The sequence below is a fragment of the Notechis scutatus genome, chromosome 4, assembly GCF_049901735.1.
Source record: "Notechis scutatus isolate UNSWTSFEM ecotype Mainland chromosome 4, rNotScu1.2, whole genome shotgun sequence".
Classification (NCBI taxonomy): Eukaryota; Metazoa; Chordata; class Lepidosauria; order Squamata; family Elapidae; genus Notechis; species Notechis scutatus.
The window spans coordinates 129,657,343-129,684,090 of record NC_142012.1 but is presented as its reverse complement, the minus strand read 5'-3'; the positions used below and the strand labels follow the sequence as shown (position 1 = coordinate 129,684,090).

At 36.2% G+C, this 26,748-nt stretch overlaps 1 protein-coding gene across 7 annotated transcripts in view; it reads left to right on the top strand.

Annotated features, from left to right (window-relative positions):
* EPHB1 (EPH receptor B1) overlaps positions 1-26,748 on the top strand; it is a 385,756-nt gene that overhangs the window by 332,414 nt on the left and 26,594 nt on the right. For 2 of the 7 annotated variants that reach the window (XM_087964909.1, XM_026690934.2), the window contains 6 exons: positions 2,020-2,142; positions 12,103-12,350; positions 12,970-13,185; positions 19,186-19,335; positions 21,441-21,634; positions 22,089-22,244. In XM_087964909.1, the coding sequence (XP_087821035.1) occupies positions 2,020-2,142; positions 12,103-12,350; positions 12,970-13,185; positions 19,186-19,335; positions 21,441-21,634; positions 22,089-22,244 (1,087 nt within the window). Of the gene's footprint in view, positions 1-2,019; positions 2,143-12,102; positions 12,351-12,969; positions 13,186-19,185; positions 19,336-21,440; positions 21,635-22,088; positions 22,245-23,310; positions 26,322-26,748 lie in introns of those variants that run through there. The other 5 variants (XR_015749455.1, XR_015749454.1, XM_087964908.1 and 2 more) reach the window with 5 other exon arrangements.

Sequence of the window (26,748 nt, the reverse complement as noted above, 5' to 3'; positions counted from 1 at the left end):
AATCCCACCCCTGAGTATAGGGTTTGATCACTGCATTAACTGTAATGCAATCTATATGTTTCAGGTCAAAACTGGACATTAGTATGGTGGTCCTTCTTTTCTTTCTAACTTATTATTTTCTCTGTTCTCCTTATTATCTTTCTGGTACCTTTTGGTTACCTACAGGCCAACTGCTAAAGATAGAGAGTTAAGAATTACATGTGGCCTATAGATTACTGATTGCCTATTCCTATAATAACATCTGAAGCAATTGGTTGAGATATCTAGGTGTTATTGGTTCAGACTAGGTATGTTTAGCTTGAGAAAATTCAAAAATATTTTAATATTAAATGAGATCATCCAGAATACCTGAATCTTTTTGATTGAGATTCTCTGAAAATGGCATTTTTTAATTTTTAATCTGATGGAAGGTAAAAATCAGAATTATGTGCATCTGGGAAATTAATATACTATAGTTTAATTATATAAAGCCACACTCACCCACATCTATTGAAATATGGCCTTGAAATAGCATTCAAACAATATTCATAGGCCAAGGGTAGTCCTTTGACTGAAGAATATGAGCCATCCTCTCCTAAAGCATATACCATGACTGGTGATTTTCCCTGTTTGGAAAGCTTCCAATCACTTGTAGAAGCCTGACATTTGAAGCTGATAACAATCGCCTAAATCTTGCAGTTTTAGTTGCTTTAGTAGTATTTTGAAAAGGGAATGGAAGACTTTTGTGGTCTAGAAAATAGTTCAGGAAGGTATGAGAATCTTAGATTTTTTTACCTAGCCATTAGCAGAAAAAAAATTTCACCATTAATGATACCTCACACTTGTGTGTTCTTAGATTCATATGTTTCACTATAAAATGTATGTACTTCTACTGATATGATTTGTATTTCTGAATGTAAGATCTATCTTAAGATTTGTGAAATAACAAGGTTTCTACCGTTCTTTCAAAGTCCTTTTAGCACTCTCAGATCATTCCAGTCATGTCTGATAGAGTTTTATCAGCTACAAAGAGAATCATTTGGAGAAGGGTAAAAGAACCCTGAAGAATATTTATTATAGAGATTATATTTTATTGTTTAGATGCTCACCAGTTTGTAATTGCTACATTCTGTCAGTAGCAGTCACAAAACAATCAAAAGGTGTGCTGAGTAAATAAAAATGGGTTAAATTATGCATTAAGAGAAGTGTCCTAAATCTGATGCCATTTTTCCTATAGAACTAGCAAAGTAGTTTTGCTGCATAACTTTGCTCTTATGAATTGAGCAAACAAGATTTATAAGAAGACTTTTAACTCCAAGCAGCAAGCTCATCAATCTGAATCAACTAGAAAGCTTTCTAAAACATTAAATTGTTGAAAAATGATTTTATTCTCTTTTTTTCAGTCCTCATTTTGTCTTTCTATAACTCTACTTTTAAAAGAGCATACTAGTAGTGTTTTTAGGTACTGATTGTATTTTATCTTTCTTTTTTAGTTTTGTTTTCAATTTCTCAAGGCAACTTAGTTTTCCAGAGTGATTTCTTTCTTTCTTCTCTCCCTTTTTCTCTTCCCTTCTCCTTTCACTCATTTTCCTTCTTAGTTTGCTTCTATTTCTTTCCCTCATTCACTGCTATGGCACAGCCACCCCTCACAATCAGAGGGAAGCAGAAAAGGCATTGGGCTAATAAATATTGTTCTCTAGCTACATTTTTTTCTTTGACTTTCTTGCTAATGGACTTGGTATGGCTTCAATAAGTAAAAATATGCACCCGTTTTTGGATATAATCTATTTCTTGCTCCTGATCCATTTTAATTACATGCCCTAAATTTCCAGGGAGACTGCAAAAGAAAAGTAGAGAATGATATAAGAAAGGATTGGAACAGAAGGGATAATGAACTGGCCAATTCAGAAAGAGATCCTGGATTTAAAAAAAACACCAGGGAAGGAAGAAGGGTTTAGCTTCAGGGTGCTATTCTATCCTCCTCCCAGAGATGAATATGATTCTTTTTTCTCTCTCCTTTTATCCCACTAAAATGAGAAGGCTCCCCTGGAATGAAGATCTACATTGATCCTTTTACATATGAGGACCCCAATGAAGCTGTCCGTGAATTTGCCAAGGAAATTGATGTGTCTTTCGTGAAGATTGAAGAAGTCATTGGAGCAGGTGTGACTCATTTGCTAGTGGGCTGGTGCCACTCCTATTTTCTCTTTTCCTTCCTTTTCATTTTTCCTCCACATTGGATATTCTGGTTCATTCAGCTCAATTATCAGTGGACTGGCTATTTTTTTTTAAAATGAAGTCTAACTGTATCTTCTGTGATTGAAGAGGCTGTGCTTAATTAATTGACTCACTTTAATACATTGTTGTGCTCCCAGGTTTAATTAACAATAAATAGGTTGTGCAATTGTTCTCTAGTTTATGGCATCCCTCTATTCATTAGAGCAGCAATCTCTACCTTTTAAAAATTTAAGAAAATTCATAGAGACAAATTAAACAAACTAAGCAATCTTCGTTTTTGCATAAAAGTAATTTGCATAAAATGTGTAAATTATAGGATTAATTAATTATAAAATTTATAAACCACTTTTCTTTTTTAAAAAAATGCAAAGTGATAAACATTTAAGATATAAAATTATAGAAAACAAATAATTATAGGACATCTGGCCAATAGGTAAGTAGGACATCAAAATGTCCAGGTTATAAAAAATTTTTAAATATATTGTACACACAGCAGCAAGAATGACATCTAATCTTTGTAAAATTTTACTAAGTATGTTAGGTGACACTAAAGACAAAATCTGCCTCAAATTAATATTGGAACTCTGATATAGATATTTTGAATACAAGGTTTGGTTATATGAAAACAAACAGTTTCTTAAAAAGATCCTGGTTTAGGCATTTTAGGGTCTTGTCCACAAGACCTTGGAAATGGCTAAGATAAGATAAGATAAATTTATTGTCATTGTGCTCAGGAACCTGAGAACAATGAAATAAGGTGCTCTTTCGCAACATACAACTAAACAACACCAAAAGACATATACAAATAACAATATAAAACAAATTAAAACAAATAACAATTAAAAACTGTACAACCAGGATATATATATGTTAAGACCACCAGATTCATAACTCTGCATTTAACCTGATCACAGCACTTGGGTAAAAGCTATGTTGAAATCTACTTGTCCTGGCTTTCAGCACTCTATATCGTCTTCCTGATGGTAGGATCTCAAACATCGGGTGGCCTGGATGCGAAGGGTCTCTCAAGATCTTTTGTATCTTCCTTCTACGTCCCATGTTGTACAAATCCTCCAATGAGGGAAGAGGACATCCGCTGATCTTTTGTGCCTTAGTCACCTTATTTCAGGCAATTCACTGACTTTTTATACTATTGTAAGATACATTTATTTAATGTTAGGACTCGTTGACAGTACATCCTTGGTGTTGCTGTACCTGTATCATTTATTTTTATTTATTTATTTAATTTATATTGCTGTCTATTCGCCCATGGCGACTCAAGGTGGCTTAAACAATGTAAAACCATATTTAAAACAAAAATTAAAATTAAAATAAAAAACAATAAAAACTAACAAAAAGAATCAAATAAATTAGTAAAGTACAATAGAACAAAATTTGGAAATTTTTTTTTTAAAAAAACCCAACTCCCACCCCCCGCCCCGATGACAGCCGATCACACGAGCCATTTGATGGGCTCCATCCCTCTCTGGGTTCCCCAAGCCCACTGGCAAAACCAGGTCTTCAGTGCCAAAGTGCTAGAATGGGGCCATTCTAATCTCTGGGGGAATGATAACAGCTTTAGTAACACATATAAATTTATTTATACGTGTTACTTACTCTTAAAACAGCAGATGTATTTAAATCAGCAAATCTGCAATCAACTTTCAGGGATGTTTTAATCTGATTGTTGCAGATAGTACCCTAAAAGCCCTAGAATCAGTTCTTTGATTCTATGACTCAGAAAATATCATGCAGCTGTAGAAGGCGGTATCTTCTTCTTTCTGGATGAACAAAGTTATTTGGTTTGAATGTCTACATAATTTAACAACAATAATTCTGGAATTACAATGAAGTAAAGCAACCTAAAGTCAATTTAGTTAATAGTTTAAAAAGTATTGTCAACTGTAAACAAAATATTTTATATTTAGTTCAACTGAGAAGAAAGTATGTTTACTCCATAGATTTCAGATGGGTTATTAACTTAGTTTGAGTTAATAAAACTAAGTTGGCATATTTGGGATTTTTCACAGTGATGATTTAAGTAATCCAGATACATAATGTTGCTTAAAAAGATTTGAAGCATTTGATGGTCAGCCTGTAGTCTACTTAAGGCTGTATTCTTTCTTAGAATCCCCATACTATATTTTTTATCTAATATTTAATACTGTCCTGGAAATGATCCAGAATTTATTTTTTGCTAAGCTCATGCATGCATTTCTGGAATTAGCCAGAAAGGTTTACATTTGCTTGCAGATTTTAGTTCCCATTTTTCCATTCTAGTATATGTGAGCTTTCCTGTTACTTTTTGATCTGTTATATTTTTTTCTCTCATGTTCTTCAACCTGTTTTCTCTCATGTTCTTCACCTCAACTTCTTTAACCAGATACTTAAAAATGAATTAATTGCTTAGTCATGACCAATTGCTTTATTGTTTTGTTTGCCTTCAGCATTGCTTTATTCATTGATTCTTTTTCCATTAAAGGTGCTTCCAGATGAAGATGTTTATGGACACCAAGTAGACTGGATGGCATGTTTAATATTTGTATTTTAACCATGTTGGTTTTCAGGAAACTTACAGCATCCAAATGGGTGACAGTTACGGTGCAGCATTCTACACTTCTGTACTGGGAGTTATCCTTTTTAAAATATATATTTCCAAAGGTTACTACTGTGCTAATCAGAGCAGTTTTTATCTGGAAGTATCCTTATTTCTTTCTCTCTCTCTCTCCTTTTCTGTCTCTTTCTGTCTCCCTTTCTGTCTGTACACCAGACCCCTTATCATTGCACAACAGGTGTCACCTTCCTGTTTTCTAAGAAAGATGGAGGAAGATGAGACAGCTCACAAGGAACTGAGTGTAGGACACAAAGAGCAAACCTATTAAGTTCAATTGTATTTTTCTTCGATTTATGTGTGATGTAAATTTTTATCTTCCTTGACTTCTTTAAGTTTCTATAATTTTTGTTGTTTTTCTTTTAAAAAAGTGTTCACTGATGTTGTTCACTTTATTGGGTCTGTCATGTTATCTGAATCCAAACCTGTTTTTTTAAAATAAGTATCACAAAGTCAGTGAGTCTCCTATGCATTTTTATTTATTTAATAAAATCTCAAACTGTTTTCCAGCATTAAATAACTCCAATACTTAGAATTATAGAGTGTTAATCTTGAGGACGTTGGAATAATCTGCTTTAAATTCAATGGAACTTTTTGCTAAATCAGTATTTAGCACTGTGGGATAATAGATAGAAGTCTTCTAAATTAATCATCCTAAATTAATAAATATTTTAACTATTAGCAAACTAACTATATATTCAGTAACACTGAGATGATTGAGAAAATATGAATAAAATACTAGTGTCAGAAGGGTAGCCATTTTAGATTTTGAAGCAAAAATAAAGTTGCTTTTTAACTAATAAATTTATTATTCCACATGTTTCTTTGTGCCACAATCAATTTTGTGAAACAATGAATGAAGATTTCATTTCTTCGAGTCCTCTGTTGCTGACCATAAGGTGACAGGCCTTTAAAAAAGGATTGACAAAGAATTATTTCAGTGCAAAACAGTGGAATTGGCATCATAAAAGTTAATTCTGTTTTTTAGGGATTAAACAAGAAACTCCCAATTACTGGTTTGTTTAAGTCAGTTTTTTAACTTTAAGTTTATTCAATGGGTACACAATACTACATATAATTTTTACATTTTTTTGTTCACAAGATGTGAACAAATAGATATGCATTGAATTAATACAGAGTAGTCACCTTGTTAATTGAGTTCATCATTCACAGCTGATTTTTGTGGCTTTCAAATTGTAGGCTTGTAAAATGCTGTGGGAAAAGAAGCCACATATAGTGGAATCTAGACCAGGGGTCCCCAACCACCGGTCCGCGGACCGGTACCGGTCCGCGGAACAAGTCCTACCGGGCCGCTGGCTTGCTGGGCACTGCCATCTTTTTGATGAAAAGTGCTTCTGGTGAGCTTTTCCGGGTAGAAAGCTCACCGGAAGCACGCTTTCATCAAAAAATGGCAGCGCCAGCGCTTCCGTGAGCTTTTCCGGGTAGAAAGCTCACCGGAAGCACGTTTTCATCAAAAAAAGATGGCGGCGCCCAGCTGATGCCGGTACCGGGCCGCGGCGTAAAAAAGGTTGGGGGTCACTGATCTAGACAATATAACTGGTTGCAAGAACATGGCTTTCTTCTCACTAGATGAGAGGAATCCAGTAAACTCAGGTTTTTTTTTCTGAATGTTGACTTTGAAATACATAGGGTGTGCACATTCACAAAGCCCAATTTGAAAGCTTTCCTTATTCTTGTCAGGAGTTCAGCCCTTCATATATATTGCATGCAGCACATGCCAAACCATCTTGTTTTTATCTGGAGCAATACCACATTTTAGCTCACAATTGTCCTATAATTTTTTTTCTTATCATTTTTCTTTCGATTCCATCATCCCCCCCCTCCTCCCATGGCCTTAAGATATTTGGGGCAAGACATTATCTCTTAGAAAACCTTTGGTCTCAGTCTTAGAGTCTTAGAGTCTTAAAGGTTCCATTTCATAAACACCAGCATTATGGAAGTGAATTTCCTTCTCAGCTAGGAACAGTTTTTGCCTATTCTGCCTTGGGGAAGATCAAATGGTAAATTCTTGTAAGCACTGCAAAGCAATTACTAAACAGGCTCACTGCTATTGTTTGTCCCATTTGTGAGCTGTTCTGGGGGAACAAGTGTTTAGAGTGGCAGACTCTGAAAGTACTCCTTTATCTTTCTTCAAAGCTCCTACCAGAGGTCTCAGAGGTTGTCTAGGAGCTCTTGTCTATTCTCAGTCATGTTCAAGCTCTCTGTCTCTGGTAGAAAATCCACACCCCTCTGCTATGGTGCCATCAGCACTTGATAAACAACCTAAGCTTTCTAAAAGGGCTGCCTTATTTATTATGACACAAAAAGAATATTGTGGTTTCCCTAATACAGATTCCAGCAGCTATAGGTCCTTTTTCACCCAGATCTTCTACATTTCTAGTACTCCTGTTTCAGGAGCCACTGATCTGAACCATCCATCCCCTTTGCTGTCCCTCAAACAGTTTTAGAAGGAAACATTTGTAATAAGCCTTCTCTGAGTTTTTGTTTTTCCAGGCTCTCAGACAGCTCAATCTAGATCCATCCCAATCTGTATCTCAAAGTGATCAAGATCAAAGTTGGTTACCTTGCAATTATGCATCTTATGGTGAATGCCTGTCCTCAATTTTCACTGATCCCATAATGTCCCATTAGATTTATTTTTTCTGGGACTGGCCATTAGGTGCTGATTCCAAGCACTTGTGGTATTTTCCTTCATCTAAATACTATTGTTTTCCTATTCTGTCTTTTTTCTTTCAAATCAACCCATGACTTGTAACTTTCTGTGACATTACTTTTATTCTGACAGAATTTTTCTGTTCTTCAGCACATTTCAAGGGAAGTGATTGAGTTACCAATCATGCAATGCTACTTCCTATTGCTGCCTTTCTGTCAATGGTTTAATATGCACCTTTTGGTGTTCCTTATTCTCAAATTAGTGCAACTGTCATTAACCCTTGGTTAATGGTAGTCTCTGTAAGATATCTTCAGATATGTTTACAATACCTCTTTGGTTCTGTTGGCTTCTTCATCTGTTTCATTGCTCAGTCCCTAGGCTGGGGACTTTCCATATTATGAGCAGTTTTGCCCAATTGTGCAGGCTCCAGCAAGTTAATCCACCATCTTAGACTGAGAAGAACCCAATTGGTGGAGGATGTGATTGCTTCTTCAGTCTTTATAACAGTGATTCTTAAACTACAGATAATTAGTCCCAAGAAGATAATTTGGGCATATCCTGGGGATAAATGGGATAATTTATAATTGCTTGTTTGTAAGTCAAATATCCAGTTTGGAATCAGTGCTTCTGAGACATTTGTGTGTAACAAAAGAGTTACGGGGAGGAAGGGGGCAAGGAGGATTAATGACATTATTTAAGCCTGGAAAAATGGGTAATTTGGTCAAACAAGCTAAGAGTCCCTGCTTTGTAGTTATATTTCTAGACTTGCCGAAGACCAACATTCATGAGCTAAACTGGTCACTGGGTCATTCACTTTATAGATCCATCTTGGCATCTGAAAATCAAGGTCTTTGTGGCTATACTGTTCATAATTGACCCTAAAAGACAGAAACTACAGACAGCTTCAGTATTTTCAATTTCATTTCTAAGAATAGTTATCTATGATGCTGCTCACTCCAGACAGAATCTCTTAGTCAGAGACTGCCTTTAGAGAATATTTGCAGAACGTTCTTTCCACATGAGATGGAAGGGGACTCAAAGATGAATATTTTCTTCAGAAACTTTCATCGTATGGAAAACTCTGTCACTGCACAAAAGATCTGTGTCTCTACTTTTCATATTCTGTATCTTTCAAAGAGCATTTGGGAGTACACAGTACAGGGCAAATATACTGAGATGAATGGGGGCAAAAACATTTACAATATGAATACAAATGCTAATAAATTAAAAATGATATAACATCAGACCAAAATAAACAATATAGCAGAAGTAACATGTTCCAAAAGTAGAAGTGAATATAAAAATGGTTTGGTGTAATTCTACTTTTAACAACTTCTGAAAACCAATAAGGAGTGGGGGCAACCTGATCTCCAGAGAGATTATTTTTTGAAAAGCAGCACTTTCTGACTTTGGTTTCATCTCTTGTAAGTTTGAGACAACAGGCACCCCCCTCTAGATTATCTGGTAGGTCAGGTCATTTCCAGTTATATTAGATGGTCTTGTAGGTAGCCAGGTGCCATGCTAATAAAGGGCTTTATAGGTCAAAACCAGCACTTTAAAACTTACTTAGAAAACAATGGGTAAATAGTGCAGACTTACAAAATAGTGTTATTTGTTTCCAATATCTGGTGCCAATAAGTAAAGAGACTGCTGCCTTCTGGACTAATTGTAGTTTCCATGTAGTTTTTAAAGACAACCCAGGTAGAATGCATTCAAGTACAATTCAATATCTGCAGCTCTGATCCTACCTGAGCATAAATGCCCCTGATCAAATCTTACATCCTTTAACTGGTTATTCCAGAATAGCTTTTCCAAGTTGAGCTGCAATTCCTGATCCTTTTGTGCTCCTATCTCTTCAAACACCAGAATTTTTAAGTGCTGGATAGAATTAGTTCTTGCTGTGGTTCAGAAGCTGATGGATTCAGGGTAAACATGGTACAAACAGTTGTTGGATCTGCCTCATTTGGATCTGGGGGAACAGAGTCTGCTGTTGCTTTGCCTCCCCCTGGTTCTCCATCCACCCAAGGATATCTGAGCTCATAAGACTAGACTATAACAATTGAACAGATTTGCTACAAAAAGAGTGTGTAAGCATGCCTTTCTGAGGTTTTGCACAGCAACCTTTCAATGACACAGTATGTTGCCATTTTCAAGAAGGAAATTCCAAGGCCTATGTTACATCTTCAACATCTTAATTCTTCAACCTGCCTTTCTTCAGAATCATTTCAATATCATTATTTCCCTCTTACAACAAAGTATTTGTTCGCATATCCCAATTTTCAAAAAGTCTATTTTTATCTCTTTATAGTGTGCTATCAGTATTTTTTCCTTGGCTTCAGAGTTAATGGTTACATGTACTAATTTTGATGATATCAAGTACAGTACTTAGAGGGTTTTTTTTTCACCTAAGGGCATCACATCTATTGCATTGTACCATCATCTCCATCTCCATGGTACAGTATCTTCTTTCTAGATAACTAGAACTTAGTTGGTCCATCATGTATCATGATTGTGGGGCACATTTCTCATGTGCTTCTCTATTTACAATAACTTGAGATTTGGGTTCAGCTATTAGAAGTTTGGCTTCATTTAATCATTATCCATTTCTGGCAAGTTTAAAGTCACAGTACTTTTTTTTATAACTTTATTCCTGAATGATGGTCATCATCATCCATGTATCTATATGCAGGTGCAAGACACATCTTTCTTCTTTTTACATCTGAAGTCACATAGTAAAGATGTTTTCATATATTATTGAGCTAAGGATTTGGCATCCCATCTCCTTTGAGGAGTTCTTCAGAGGTAGAACTGCCAAGATAGAAATAAAAACTGCTGTGGTTTCTGCTACATAAACAAGGTGGTACAAGGTTTACCCCACTTTTACACCTCACTAAATAACCCATTACCTCTCAGGGTTATTTTATAGATATTTCCTTACCATATTCTTCAATGTCTTCAATAATGGTACCACTTCTAATGTACTTGAAAAGCTCTTAACAACTCAGGAAGATATTCAGAGATCTTGAAAGTAGCCTATGTTGAATTATACAATACAATCAAACATCAACTTTATGTATTATGTATTAGCTCAAAACATTTATTTATCAATTTTTTACATTGCTGGTGTCACCTAAGCGACTCTGGCAACTTACAAGTTTTTTTAAATCAATAAAATGGTTTATGATAATGTTTGTCATTAAATTTTTCATTTTAAAATTTCAAATCCATAGTAGTAACAGGAATGATGCCTGAATAATGTTTGCCTTCTGCTTAAACTAAACAGCATCATTCCAAAGAGACTAGTATTTATTTTTGCTCTTTCCAAATCAGCTTAAAGATTAGGTACTTCTTCCCAGTTGGTGTCCAAAAGTATTGTGGCCAAGTTTTCTTATGAGCTGACTAAACAACACTCTTCCCACATTCAAGATGGCAAATAGACAGGTACTCTTAATGCTATCCTTCCTCCAGAGCTATGGTAGGCAGCTAATAGGACTCAGCCTTTATTTTCTTTCAACACTGTCTTCTAAAATGCTACTTTTAGAGGCATGTCATTGGTTAGTTCTTTGGTTGGTCATCATATGACTTCCAAATGATTCTGATGCTAACAGAACTAACTTGTTCATGTGTATGAAATATAGATACCACAATCATATGACTACCAAATAATTCTGATGCTAACAGAACTAACTTGTTCGTGTATATGAAACATAGATACCACAATGAATAGAAAATATAATAGAACCTATAATTGAAATTATTTGAAAATTATTTGAGTGGTTGCCAACTAATTCACACAACTGTCTTCCTACTCCACTTGATGTTTGATGTTATCTCAGGAATTGAGATTCAGTCAGAGCCATGCTTGGCCATGTCATGGTTCAGGGGACTAACTCATTCTTCTTTAAGCACTTGAAGATTCCTAATGGACTCTGGACAGGTGCATAACCTGTGTAGTTCATCTTTTCTTTGTACAAGTGATCACTGTGGATAATTCTCACTGTCTTGTATTTCTTCTTTTTACCATTCCACTCCCTGCTCACTTTTCCCAAAACAATTGCTTGTGTGTAAAATATTTCATTCCCTTGATTGTATTCCATGAATCACAAAGGGCTGTACAACAGTAAATGTGTTTTTCTTTGAGGTTGCTATAAAAATTATTTGCTATTTTAATTTAGTTATTTTTTTCAAAATGTGTACTTATACATATCTATATGTCAACACCACAGCATAGCAGTTAGAACAACGGTACTCATAGTTAAGAAAGGGTTAACTTATAAGAGTATACTTATTTCATAGCTATGGAGAAGAAATACTATGTACCATTTCACAGTAAGAGAACATTTTCCTCTTTTGCACAACTAGTGAAGTTATCAAAAGTCTTACTTATGTGAAGTCTTTAAAAATGCAATACTTTTAATAAAACACTGCCTTTTCAAAGAAATATTTATAATATCTTGGGAGAAAATACTCCATACATATACCTCATTCAGAATCATCTATCATTCAGAATCAAATCTCTTATATAGTTCTTATTAACCTCTCCTTTTAAAATGCGAAATTGACCAGAACTGGTTTATAACTTACATCAATCCTATTACAGGAGAATTTGGTGAAGTTTATAAAGGGCGCCTGAAACTGCCTGGCAAGAGAGAAATTTATGTGGCTATTAAGACATTAAAGGCCGGCTATTCTGAAAAACAACGGCGGGATTTCTTAAGTGAAGCCAGCATCATGGGTCAGTTTGACCATCCAAATATTATTCGGCTGGAGGGAGTTGTCACTAAAAGTCGGCCAGTGATGATTATCACAGAATTTATGGAAAATGGAGCCCTGGATTCTTTTCTACGAGTAAGTACAATAGTGTTTTTAAGTGATAATAGATTGGAAATATCTAATGAGATAAGTTGCTATTTATTGTAGGGATGGTGCAGATTAAGTCAACTCCTTATAAATTATTAATTCTAAGATAATGTTTAGAACTCTCTCATTCTTCTCATAATGAAATCACATAAGTATGTCTTGAAAGAGTCCACATTTTACTTCTTCTTAGCAACTTCAATTGTGAGAATTGAAATACAACCTTCCTTCCAGTCACTGGCCCTTCTGCTATTAGGATATGATTTTTCTTGGTTTGGGGCAATGAATCTGCTGGCATTCTTGCACATCCTCTTAGCTGGATATTTTATTCTTCAGCTTTTAAAGTTTCCTGGTTTTTTTTTCTCAACACTTTCATTCTTTCCCTGAAATTTTATATAGTTCCCGTTCTCTCTTCTTTATCTATTTCTTTCGCTCACTTCTACTAACTTATGCCTATTCTATTAAATTCCCTCGAATCGGCCTCCCTTCCATTTCGAACTATTTATTTCCTTCTTTATCAATTTTGGGGAGACTTCTATTCCCAGCCTGTTTTCTAGTTTCTAGACATATGAAATATGTTCATGTCTGCGTTTATTTTTTACTGTTACAGCAAAATGATGGCCAGTTTACAGTCATTCAGTTGGTGGGAATGCTTCGAGGGATTGCAGCTGGCATGAAGTACCTTGCAGAAATGAATTATGTCCACCGTGATCTTGCAGCCAGGAATATCCTGGTCAATAGCAACCTGGTCTGTAAAGTATCTGATTTTGGCCTCTCTCGCTACCTGCAAGATGACACATCAGATCCAACTTACACCAGCTCTTTGGTAGGTAGTTTGCATGTAAGAATGCCTGTGGAGCCTGTGGGGATTAACAGGTGTTTTCATTAATTAGCTTTCAGCCTCTTACAATAATTTACATGCTACATTGGTCAGCTTTTTCTAATTATTTTATAAAATGGCCCAAATTGAATATATATTTTAATCTTTTATCTATGATTGCTAATAGAGGAATGTTAATAAAGAAGGCCAAAATTCATTTGAACACATATTGCAAGTGACTGTCCTGATCTCAAGTAGGTATGATCCAAAAAAAGAAAGAGATTAGGTCTGCTCTAAGGATATGGGAATTAAGCCATGAACAAACAGGTGATCATAGCAGATGGCAAATCCAAGGGAATAACAAAATAATACTTATCATTAGGACTTGTGATAGGCTCAGCACAGCAGCCACCAAGAGCCATTCAACTAAAAATGAAATTTGTGAAGGCACTGTAAATCTGTTCTTCCTGAAACTTATGTTATTTCTGAGATATCATACAGTTTCCTTTGTCACATCTCAGATTGTCAACAGCTCATTAAATTTAGATTTACATATTGCAAAGTATAATGAATCTCAGTGGTAAGATGGTATTGGCTATGACCATGATGTTATTACCATTCATGTATACAAAGTGTCCATGGGATTCTTTCTCTGCAATAAAGGCAATAAATGGTCTGCTCAGGGCAAGTATGCCAAATGGAGTTAAAAGTATACCGCTAAAAACAAAACAAACCAGACTTCCTTATTCTTGATTTAAAATATGGGTTAAGGTAGGTCTGTTATCTAAGAAAGTCACAACAATAAACTTCTAAATCATAACAATTTTAGCAACCTATTGGAACGTATTTGCGAGTGGGTAGTTTCTCCTTACATTTTCCTAAGATCAGCTGATGGTGTTTACAAACATGGCCACTGTGGATAAACAACAGCTATTGGTTATTAGCAGGTTTATTCAGTTATCATGATCACTTATTTGGTTTCTGTTTTTGTAGATTTCAAAAAATACATTTGAAATGAAGGTAATGGATAATCTAATTTTGCATACTCTATACTTGAATCAAAGGGACTCAGTGGCTAAGACTCTGAGTTTGTTGATCAGAAAGGTCAGCAGTTTGGTGGTTTGAATACCTAGCACTGTGTAATGGAGTGAGCTCCCATTATTTTGCCCAGTTTCTGCCAAAGTAGCAGTTTGAAAGCATGTAAAAATGCAAGTAGAAAAATAGGGACCACTGTGGTGGGAAGATAACAGCATTCCATGTACCTTTGGTGTTTAGTCATGCCAGCCACATGACCACGGAGACATCTTCGGACAGCACTGGCTCTCTGGCTTTGTAACGGAGATGAGCACCACCCCCTAGAGCCAGAAATGACTAGCACGAATGTGCGAGGGAAATCTTTATACTTGAATCATCCTATATTTAAACAGCCTGTCAAACTGTTCTTTTTTTTTTTTTTTTTTGAAACTCTTAAGACAGGAATACTCATGAACTACTACCACTCATGAAGTGCTGTACTCGGTTGTATTACTGTTATTATTTGCTTCCTAGTAATTGCAGATAATATTGTTACTATTATTGGGATATGTGGGTCATGTTTTTGTCTCACTTAGGAAGATATTAAAAATTGAAAATGATGCCTTGGCCTTGCAAATGCTTAAATCACACTTTTTAAAAAATCTTTAGCCTTCTGCCCCTCCAAAGAAAACAAACAGTACAGCCATGTTTTGGGGTGGCAATGGTGATGAATTCTTTAAAGACTGAAGTGATTCAAAAAGCCTTTGAGGAAAATGATCAAAAATTCCCATTACAGATTGTTCCATAGAATATGATGGTGGTACTCCAGTGGGCCATGATTTGCAGCCCTTTCCAGGAGCACACTGAAAACAGGAGCACACTGAAAAGTAATCAAACATGTTGTTCTAGGATCGTTTCCCTTTTTTGGCTGGTTTAAATAGTCAACATTGATGCAGCCCATCACAAAGAGTGGGGCTGCCACCTCACAGGTTGTTGAATTGACTGGCATTGCTCTTGTCTCCTCTTGGCCCTCCATGTTCATGGATCGGGAGGACGGGGTAGTTTCTCCTCCTTATCTGCACTGGCCACTGGCAGCTCAATCTCTGTCTGAAGCCTCACTTATTGTAGCTGCGTTTCTATCTGGCTGCACTCAGTCAGTACTCGTCTGGTCGCTCCAACTGTGATTGCTCCATTGAGCTGGAGCTCGCTGCTGCCTATCAGAGCCTCCGGTCACCCGCAACTCATTGTCACATCTCCTCTGGAACTGGCTCATCCTCCTCCTCTGAACTAGCAATAATCTTCTGCAAAGCTACTAAAGCAGTCCAGTTAACAAAAGGGGAAGTGCCTTACTGTGTAAAGTTTGGAAGCAGCATTTTTCCCTAGTGTTGTCTAAATTGAAACTAAAGCCCACAACTAATATCACTGTTTCTTGCAAAATAAATCCCAGCAACTAAAATAACAATTCAGAAAAAAAGGAGAAGCCAAATGGCATAAATTGTTATAAATGTTACAGGTCCCCCAAAACCCATGTTTTGGTGGAATTGGTAGTCCTGCAATCATTGAGTGATGTTACTTTACACCAAGAATTTTAGCAGTGAACAAGCAATCCAATGGCTCAACTAGAAAGTCTGTTTCTTCTCTAAACTGCATTTGCAGTCCATTTAAATAAATCAGTGTGAACTTCAATTGTCCACTGAACATAATAGGGTCTCTCCTACATCTGGAGAAAAAGCAGATTTTTATCATCTGTATTTTTATAGTAAATTTATGGCCCAAATGGCCTTTCAAGCAGCTGGAAAGTGATGCAGTGCTTGCAATTACATCATTGCTTCCCATGACAGATTCATACTTTTGCTCTTTGGGGACAAGTAAGCCTTCAAGCAAATGTCTCTTTTTAAATGGAGCTCTTATTATAATGGCCAAATCTGTTCTACCATCCACTTTTTAAAAGGACATGAAAACCAAAATAACTAATTTTATTCAGAGTAAATGTTTTATTTTATTTGTTTTCCCTTTTTTATATTAAGCTTCATTATGCCATGAATGTTTGATCTGAAAGCAAGGTCATTAAAGAATGAAACCAACCACTATTAACTATTACTTATCTCTCCTTAGTGCTCAGTCTGTTCAGGTGATATGATACTCACCTATTAACCATTATGGCAAAAATAGGGTGTGAGAATTATGTTCCCTGTTGGGATAGTAAACAGATCAGCCAAAAAACAAATGTTTCTGCTCATATCTTAGAGTAGTGCTCCTTAGTTAATACTAGCAAAAGAATGAGTAACCTGCCCATCTTTCCCAACTTGCTTCTAACTATAGCGCAAACCTCACCTGGCACCTTTTATTTCCAGGTCATGAACAACATAGACTTAGGTTACTTTCAGCTGTTAAAACTTGTTTTGATGCTGTAGCACAACAGCCTCATGGTATGTAACTTATGTTAGGCTTTACCACCAGCTAGTTTGGAAGGAAGTGTGTGGGAACAGAGACAATAGAGATAGCATAGGGATCAATAATGGGTACAGCAAATTTCCTGCCAAGATATTTTTTTTTGCTGGCTGCAGAATGGATGGACAGCACTTCAGTGAAGCAATGGGAAGGGCTGTGAATCTAATTTCCACAGTCCTTTTACAAGTAATCTTCTGACAAGATTGACATGACTCTCTCCCAGGCAGTGTCTGCAGGCAATTCTTTATACATTCTCCCCATTTTCAGCAACCTAACTCCTGACGGAAGGAATAAAATTCAACAGAGCTGGGCTTGGTAACAAACTTTGCAAACTTTACTAAGGTTCTGGGTCCCCCCTCCCCTTATTTATTTCTGTTGCATAGCCCTGCTTCTAGTATAGGACAAGTACTCCTTTGCCTGCTCAAATAATGGCTTAAGTACAACACAGTTTGGATAGTTTTATCATCTAGATTCACGTTTCTCAATTTCATCAGCTTTGAAATGTGTGGATTTCAACACATGCTGGTCAAGGAATTGTGGAAGTTGAAATCAACATATCTTAACGTTTCTGAAATTGAGGAACATTGATCTACTTATTTGGGTTACATGTTCAGTGATGTTCAGGTAAAAGTGATGACTCCCAGGCTTTGAATTAACTAAATTTACTGATTCAAGCATATGGCAACTTAAAGCCTTTTCTTCTGTCTGGAGCTATGTCTAACTATAATTCATTAATACTTAGGATGATCCTTCTAGTATAATGCAATGTACCAAAGCATAAAACTATTTTTTTGCATTAGGAAAAATGTTCAAAGTTGTCTTTCTTGGCACTTCATTCAAGCCATAGGTTTATCCTCCTTTCTAATACTGATCAGATTTGGTGATTGGTGTTTAGAAATGTATTTTGAATTATAATGAAAGGGTACCTATATTAGCTACTACATATCACTGGCAGTATATAATTTTAAGGGCAGAAACTGAAGCACTTGCTTCATCTGGTATGCTCAGCAAATTGTGATGAGCTGTCATATATGTGCCAAAGGCAACCCCAGTTCCTTGCCCTTCCTTTGGTATCTTTCTTAGGGGAAAGTGCCAGAAGCAAAAAAATGTTCCGTGTTTCACAATACAAACAGCCAAGGGTGAGGAAGTGTCACTCAGGATAAAACCCTGAAGACCATTGTTGCTACTTGATATGCAAAGAGGTGCAAGGAAACAGCTGTTGCTGTCAGCCTTTGACGTCTGCTGTTGGGCCTAGAAGTGGGAGCACACCTACATATTCTCTGAAGGAAACATGCTGTCCTTTTCAAAACACTTGCTTGTCCATTGGCATTCATGAGCATGAGATTTCGTTAGCTACTGTTTATGCTGAACACCACAGCTGGAATAAATGTCACAATGCTAATTTCTTTTCTCATGCAGAAAGTACTAGTGTCTCTGCCATGAAACAAATGAAGCATATTAGCTACAGCCATGAACCAAGCTCTATTCGCGGGTTTGCATTAATACAATAATTTGAACTAGTTGTTTTATCTCCATCTATAAAATCCTGGAAATTATGATTCCATTTACTAATTGTACATGGCAATAGTTTAAAGGATTATTTCTGGATATATATCAAACTATTGTTAAAAACAGCTGTAGTCAATGGCCAATCTTCATAGGCCTGCTAACTTCCTCTGAGATTCTCACTGGACTTGGAACCAATCTATTGTTTCCAGGTGAGCTTCCTTCACAGAAGTGTGGAGAGAAAAATGGGAATGACACTTATGCTGCCTTGAACTTATAAGGGAAAGATAGGATATATATCTGATGAATAACAATCATACTTTAATAGCTTTTGGAAAACATTTTCCTGCTCTCTGTAGAGCAGATTATGTATAACTCAGTTGTGTTTAGAAAATAATTGGTATTACATATTGCATTAAACCATCCTTTCTTAAGCATGATTTATTTACTAAATCACAATTTACTTGGATTAATATGCTAAGATACAAGCTATGAAATCATTAGATCATGCTCTAGCATTGGTTTTGCAGCAAAACCCTCCTCTTTTTAAACGCAATTTCTTAGCAACTAAATTTGCAGGAAGCAAATATATAGTAGTGATAGTAATAGTAGTAGTAGAATAGAAGTGGAAAGTAGGACACCAGATATATTCTTCACCATAAAAAAACAATTTGGTGGGTTGGAAACATGTGTCCAACTCTAAAAATCTGCTACTGGTATTAGTATGCTTGTACAGATGAAATAATCCTCTAACAGAATCCAGGTAATTTGTGAATGTTAATGTGTTAATCAGCATATAAGCAATATTTGAAAAATGTCTGCCTTCATATGCAAGAAAAAGAAGGAAAAATGTGTCATATCTGTGAAACACCATTAAATTGAATTTCTTTCCTTCTAAGATTATGCTGCTATTGGAAATTGCAATAGATTTAGATAAATACCTACCTAATAAATAAGTTAAAACTTATACAGAGAACCTTTGGTATATTATACTCCTTACAGTTAACTCCCAGCTTCATAATTACTGTCTTTCAGGGTGGGAAAATTCCAGTGAGGTGGACAGCACCAGAAGCTATTGCCTACCGTAAATTCACCTCCGCCAGTGATGTATGGAGTTATGGTATTGTTATGTGGGAAGTAATGTCATTTGGAGAAAGACCCTATTGGGACATGTCCAATCAAGATGTAAGTTTATGAAGCCTTCTGCACAACATAGTAAAACTTTGCTTGATTTGTCTAGCAATGGGAAAAAAGCACTTGTTAAATACTAGTATGCTGAAGACTGAAATAATACACCTGTATAGCTAGGAGGAAATTTACAGCAGATGCTTGTATAATACCTTCCCATCAGTAGCCAGCATGTTAGATGTATTTCTATCTTGTCTATTTAGTCCAACAACATGTCCAAACATATCCATATTAAGTAGGATATTTGCCTGTTATGGGTCTTCAATGCCTTCAGGCAGATACTTTTTCTGAAGTTATTTTTAGTTATAGATGTAATGGCTCTGGATAATAAGGGAAGTATTTTTCCACAACTTCTTTTCTTTCTATCATGCTTTGTGATATGGCCTCCATCTTTCTCACCAGTGATGAATGAGATAGGTTAGCTGTACTATGTGAAAGCGTCCTCCCCTTAATTTTGATACCATCCAAGTGCGCCATTAAGAGTGTGAACTCTCTTAGGCTTTCCCACCCATATGGAATAACCACAAGAGCTATGGTGGTTAGAATGCAGTATTGCAGGTTAATTCTGCTGACTGCCAGTAGTTCTGTTCTCACCAGCTCAAGGTTGACCCACCCTTCCATCCTTTCAAGGTCAGTAAAATGAGGAACCAGATTGTTGGGGGCAATATGCTGACTCTGTAATCTGCTTAGAGAGGGTTGTGAAGGTCTGTGAAGCAGACCTTCTAAATACTACTGCTATTCTATAATCAGCTAGTTTTTTTCTGTTTAGGACTGACCAGCCCAGTTTCACATTAATGGCTATGTGGGGGGGGGGGGGAGTCCCATTTCCACTTACAAAGAAGATTTGAATTAACATGAATGTTCATTAGCAACTTAGCAACCAATCATACATTACACTATATAATAACTTTGTTTACATGTATTGTGCACAAGCAGTTTTAAAAAGAAACCCATCTTTAATACCTAAACTGCACTTTTCTTCTTCTGAGCATAGTAAAGATGTCTGCTTTTTGTGGTAATCCCTTTCAGACATAGCGTGTTGGCTCTGACCCCGGTGCATGCTGAGCTATAGAGAGACACTTTGCAATACTAACTGGGAGATACAAAATCCTCAGCTGCTGCTGCTTCTTTCCCCTTCAATGTCTACTGTAAGAAAGACTATCTGAGATGAAAGAAACAGAGAAGTGGAGAGGAACTGGAAAGACCAGCCAGCCAGTGTGTGATAATTGGACACTAAGAGCCTGGCAGGCGTTTGAAATATTTCAGAGACTTTATGAGCGAGGCGTTGAGCCTTGATGAAGTTCTGCACTACAGCATGATAGGCAGAAACAGCGAGTGTAGCGGCTGCTAACAGGGAAGAGACTGCCTTTATCTTGAAGCAACAGAAGTCAAATTAACCTTTGAATACCCTTTTTTTTCTCCAGAGCCAGCACTGTTTTGTTGCTCCTTGTGTGCAGAGGGCAAGCTATTTCCTTTATTCCTGATTGCATGCTATTAGTGTGCTGAAACGATTCAACTTTAAAAGGGCTCCATTTTTGAAAGTAAAGAAGATAGAAGTGAAAAGGATAGGACTGCTAAATTGGAATTCCAGTTGGTTTAATCTAGTTTTGAATTCATAGTATTGAAATTATTCCATGGTACATATTTCAGTCCAGATAAGCAAACAATAAAAATGCTCACTAAAAGCTTTTTTTACAACTTGTGGTTAGGAGAAAGCTGTAGGAGCATCTTGAGGTGTATGCCAATCCACATCATTAATGTTGTTATTTGCATTGTGATTGGATTCTCCAATGGTGCCAGTGAAAGTTTTCCTGTTAGAGCAAGTAAGTGTCATAAGTGGAGCTGATTAAGATTAGGATCCTGGCAATCACAGAAGATTTAAGTTCTTTTTATGTTTGTGGACTTGGAACCAATCACTCAAAAACTGCAATAAAGTGAATAAATATGGAAGGATATGCATGTGTAGGTTTAAGAGACTTACATTCTGATTAAAATATTATTTTAACTGCAGTGATTTTCAGAATTATATCTGTCTCTACTACATTAACACAGTTACATTATATATGTGTATATATATATATATATATATGTTACATTTATAGGTAATTAATGCAATTGAGCAAGATTATCGGCTCCCCCCACCAATGGATTGTCCAGCTGCTCTACATCAACTTATGTTAGATTGCTGGCAGAAAGACCGCAACACAAGGCCACGGTTTGCTGAAATAGTTAACACTTTAGATAAAATGATCCGAAATCCAGCGAGCCTCAAAACTGTGGCTACCATCACCGCTGTGTAAGTTTCCACATGTCTTACTATGTTTTAACTGGGGCCTAAAACATCGTATTGAAATTTGCAAATAAAGCTGTAGCTAATTAAAGGATACTTGGAGGATCAGTTATCTCTCTTTAATAAATTAAATTTAAATAGACGTGCAAAATATCAAACCTCTTTATAAGTTCCTTTCTGACAAGGTAGCATTAGATAATTTATAGTTTGATTAATGAAAGTTTCTAATTGCTGTTGCAAGAAATGACCAGAATTAAAATAAATGCTTGCTTGTTCCAGTTTGCCTAATCAATTCATAATAATCACAGCGTTGCCTAGAAGACCACGAGATCAGCTCCAGTTTCAAATGAACAGTAGCAGAAGATCAAGCAAATCAATGGAAAGGAACAACTCTTTTAATGTCTATATTTCTGCTCTAAATTAAATCCCATCTCTGACCACCGCTTGCCTTCTCTTCCAGGCCTTCTCAGCCACTGTTGGATCGCTCCATCCCAGATTTCACTGCCTTTACCTCAGTAGAAGATTGGTTGAGTGCCATCAAAATGAACCAGTACAGAGACAGTTTTCTAACTGCTGGCTTCACATCCCTTCAGTTAGTTGCACAAATGACATCGGAGTAAGTGGCACCTTCTCATTTCCCTATTTGCTTCAGTGATGGAAGAAGATGAGATCAAGCTTTTCTTTTCATGCTTCAAATAATCAACAAACTAAAACTGGATCAGAGACAGGATTTTGGCACCAGGAATATGCTAATCTTCTGAAAGCAGGCAGAAATATACTGTTGGTTATTGTTTTGGTTGGCTTTTGAAAATTAACTGATTTATGCTTATTTCTTAAATCAATTTTATGGTAATTTTGATTTGTTTTGGGTTAGATGACTTTATTTAAACTATTTAATGAATGTTTTATTTATTATTAACTGCTTTTGAAATTAATATAAAAAAGTCACCAATGAGAAATACATATAAAAGTTAGGAAAATAGATCATTCATAACTTGCAAGGCAACATGCCTCCATCCAAAAGCACCTTCCCACTCTTCCTTTGCTTCTCTTTGCAGGCCTGTGTGCCTCCATAATCTTTTTGTGCTGTGGAAATTACCACAAGTTCCTTGCATCTGCCATACTATATAATCATCAGTGTCATGCATCTTCACACTCTCTTCAGTCAACACCTTTTTAGAATTCACTAACAAGCTACCAGCTTCCAACCAGATCTCTGAGAAATTTGAATCCATAAACTGGGGAGTGTCTCACATTGTTCCTTTCATTCAGAGATTACTACTACTCTACCAATTAGTATACAGGACTCATGTAGTGACTAGTTAATTTAGAAATTAGACATTTCTCAAAAACTCTTATCCTTGCTTGCATTATCATCATTTGTAACGTAGTAGCTTATCGTCTCAAGACACAGGGGAAGTTAGCATCTTTAAGGAAGAGAAAACTAAGTCTCTGATCCTTTACATCTATTTGTTATGGGTTTGAGAAAAACTATCTTTTGAATCACACACATATAGATTCATTCAACATCTTTTATCAGTGCTGATTGCTCATCTTAGGATAGCAGCTTCACTTTCTGCAACTGCATTTTGAATTTGCCAGCTCATGTATCTTGTCCATATAAGCAGGGGAGACAAAGACCTCTGCTCCACAAGTATGATCCTGTCTCTTATCTTTTGCAGAGATCTTCTAAGAATAGGGGTGACTTTAGCCGGACACCAGAAGAAGATCCTGAGCAGTGTCCAGTCTATGAGAGTACAGATGAGCCAGTCACCAACTGCGATGGCATGATGCTGTGTGTCTTCTTACAACAAAGGGAAAAAAGAGTGGAGAACAGAAGAGGGTTGGATGTGGGAGGGAAGGGAGGCTGACAAGGCAGTTGTGATGTCTATAGAGATTGGATCATTGTTTGAGAACTCTTATGCGCTGCAGACAAAGAATATATGGAATTTGTTTCTAGATGGCAAATTATGTTTCTCACACCAACAGAAGCACATTTTCTGATGCCATGGGAAACAGAATATAAATAAGTATAAATATGTACAAATCAAATATTTAAAAAAAAAGTGAAGAAAACCAATGTGTGTTGGGAAGAAAAGAGACTTCAGTCCTACCACCAGTGAGCAGTAGTCAAGAGGCCAATGGAGAAGAAAGAGGCAACCAGAGCAACAATCTTCAGCAGTCAGATTCCCTTCCTTCTCTTCTTTAGTTCTTCTTCCAGAGTCATTCTTATCCACCCATTTCCCTCTTTGGCTCATAAACTATGGCAAATGTTGTTCAACAGTTCCTACAGTTAACTATAAGAACATCAAAGCATTGTGCCATCAGTTACAAAGGACTTCACTGACCACTGCATGGGGGATCCAGACCAATCCAGTTAATGTCTTCATATTGAAGAAGAGTTGTACCTTCAATAGAAAATCCTGTTTTTTCTTTTGCTTGCATTTTTTTGCAAAAGGGAAAACGATATCCTCATGGGGAAAAAAGAGGGGAAAAAGATGTTCCCGCAAGTGTGTGCGTGTCGCCTGTATGTCAGCTTAACTGTGGAGTCACTCACAGCTTATATCCATAATAGAAGAAAAAGCAACTGGTGGCTGATGATTCCATCCTTTTCAAGGAACTTGAGGATCCATTGGGAGACGGAAGTGATGTGCCTTGTTTAATTGTCTAGTTCAACGGTGCATGGAATGTCTGTACTGGGAAATGAAAAGAGAGAAAGCAAATGAATGTCTAAGGAGAAAGAAAGCAGAAGAGTTCACTGTTCAACAAGGTTTTCATGAAGAACAGTTACGGAATGTTCAGCTGTAAAGTCAACTAAACAGAAGGCTTAGTCCTCCAGTGACCAGCAAAAGATGGCTTGGAAATCTTTAGTTCCATTATTTGGACCTCAAGATTTTGATATATATTGATTTTGGTTTCATGGCATCAGAGGTAGGTTCCTATATCACTTCTGTCCTCTTGCCTACCCTTTTCTTACTAGTCTTTTCTCACTGTTTCTTTAACATTCTAACATGTATTCAGCTCTTCCTTTTCTATATTTGATTTTACTGTTAATTATGAGTGTCATTCTTTATTTAAAATACTTAACTTAAAACAGAATTTCTCTGCTTATCTGATAGTGCTTTGTGAAATAAAATTGCTATTCTTCTTCTGCTAAACCACATAATAGAGTATGTGGAGAGTTTATGCAAAACAATTATCTTTTAGATAGGCTTTTTCCTAGGCCGGATATATTATCATTTAATCGTTCCACTATCAAAGGAACATAAAAAATTGTTGGCATCAATAGATTACTTATCCATTTTTCCAAGGACAAACTGCATTCTGGCTTTCAGAATCAGATACCATCTATTAAGTCATCTCAGAGAACCAATGCCAAAGAAGACATCGCTAAGAGAGTTGACAGTGGGCTTCCCCTTTCCTTTAAAAGAGTTCAAGAAGTTTTGTGCATGACTTCCTTGCCATGAATATTGCAGAAGCAAAGTTATGAAAGTGTCGCACATACCCCACATGCTTGCTAAAATACACATGTCTTAACACTGAAGCGTAGCATATGCAAGGAATCTGTGGTGCAAGTATTTGTTCCTGAAATATAGGTGTGTGAGAAGATATGTTGATTTCAAGCAGATCATTTCCACAATATTTTGCATCTTTGTTATTTTAGACCATTGCACTGATTTTTTTTTTTGGGGGGGGGGAGGGAGGCGGATGGATGGACATCCACTTTTTTTTTCTATAGCAGCCACTGCTGTTGCTGCCACTGCATCCTCATTGTGGACAATAAAAATGTTATTTGCTATAAAGTGGAGTAATGCTATGAAGATAATTCTAATATTTACTGTTCTGGTCCTTGGTCATTATGCCATAATCCCACTCTGAAACTGCTGGTGCTGAGCATCTTTTCTCAAAGTGACCAGGGACCAGAACAAAGAATAGCAGGGCATTTGGTAGAATAGATCTTGTACTCAGTAATTCTTATTTTATAGATAATAGCTTTAGCATTTACCAAAATTCAGCAATAAGCTGATCATTGATTTGTGGTCAGAAAAGATCTATTTTTATTGTTATTTTTAGATTTTGGATATAACAGGTAGTTGTGCACCGATAGAATGCTGACCAGTCACAATTAATTCCAGTTATTCCATGGAAAGCTACTGATTATCATTTATCATATGAAGTTGGAGCAGGGGGTCAAATTGCCTATTATTTTATATTTATACAGTAGTATGCAATTGAATTTGTGTTTGTTGCTCTGGGGCCTTCAACAAGTTACAAAATCAATTTGTTTATTCCTTCGTCAGTTGCTTTATTTCTCATTCATAACTTTCCTCACAGGAAGTGAACAAAAACAATTAGCATTGGCACACCAATAAAGGATTTTAGTTTATTATTTTATACTCCATACTGAGGGAATCTTAAAATGAGGCAACTGAAGAAAGAAAAGTTTTTACCCTTTCCAATTAACAGAGGATGGATCATTATCCAATTTGGGTACCCTAGGGCAAATATTTGAGTCAAGACTATATTTCCAGAAAAAATAGGGCCAAAATGTCACGACCAAAAATAGGAACTAATAATAATTGTCATTCTAATGGTTGATGTTGTGATTAGCATCATTATTACCTTTACAGTTACTTTTTCAATACTGCTAGTATAATTATTGTCATTTAAATAACATTGTCATAATTCATACTATCAACATTTCATTGTTAATGCTGTCATTTACTTGCACCTTGAAGAAAAATGTCTTGCAATATTTTCTACCAGTTGTCATTCAATTTCATGAAAGAGAATTTCTAATTCGTTAAATTCCAAATGTTATTGAAAATTTCATGAAGGGAGTGTGATTATCCTTGCACTTTGTTTCGAGGTGGCCAGAGATACTTACATAAATCCTGTATTTGATTATACTGGTAGTCCTTGACTTACAACTATTCACTTAACAACTGTTCAAAGTTATAATAGCTCTGAAAAAAAACCCGACAACTTGGTCTTTAAAACCATTGCAACATCCCCATGGTAACAATGATCAAAATCCAGCATCTTTTTAACATCATTGCTGCATCCTGAAGTCATGTGATCACCATTTGTGATGTTCCAGCTGGCTTCTATGAAAATCA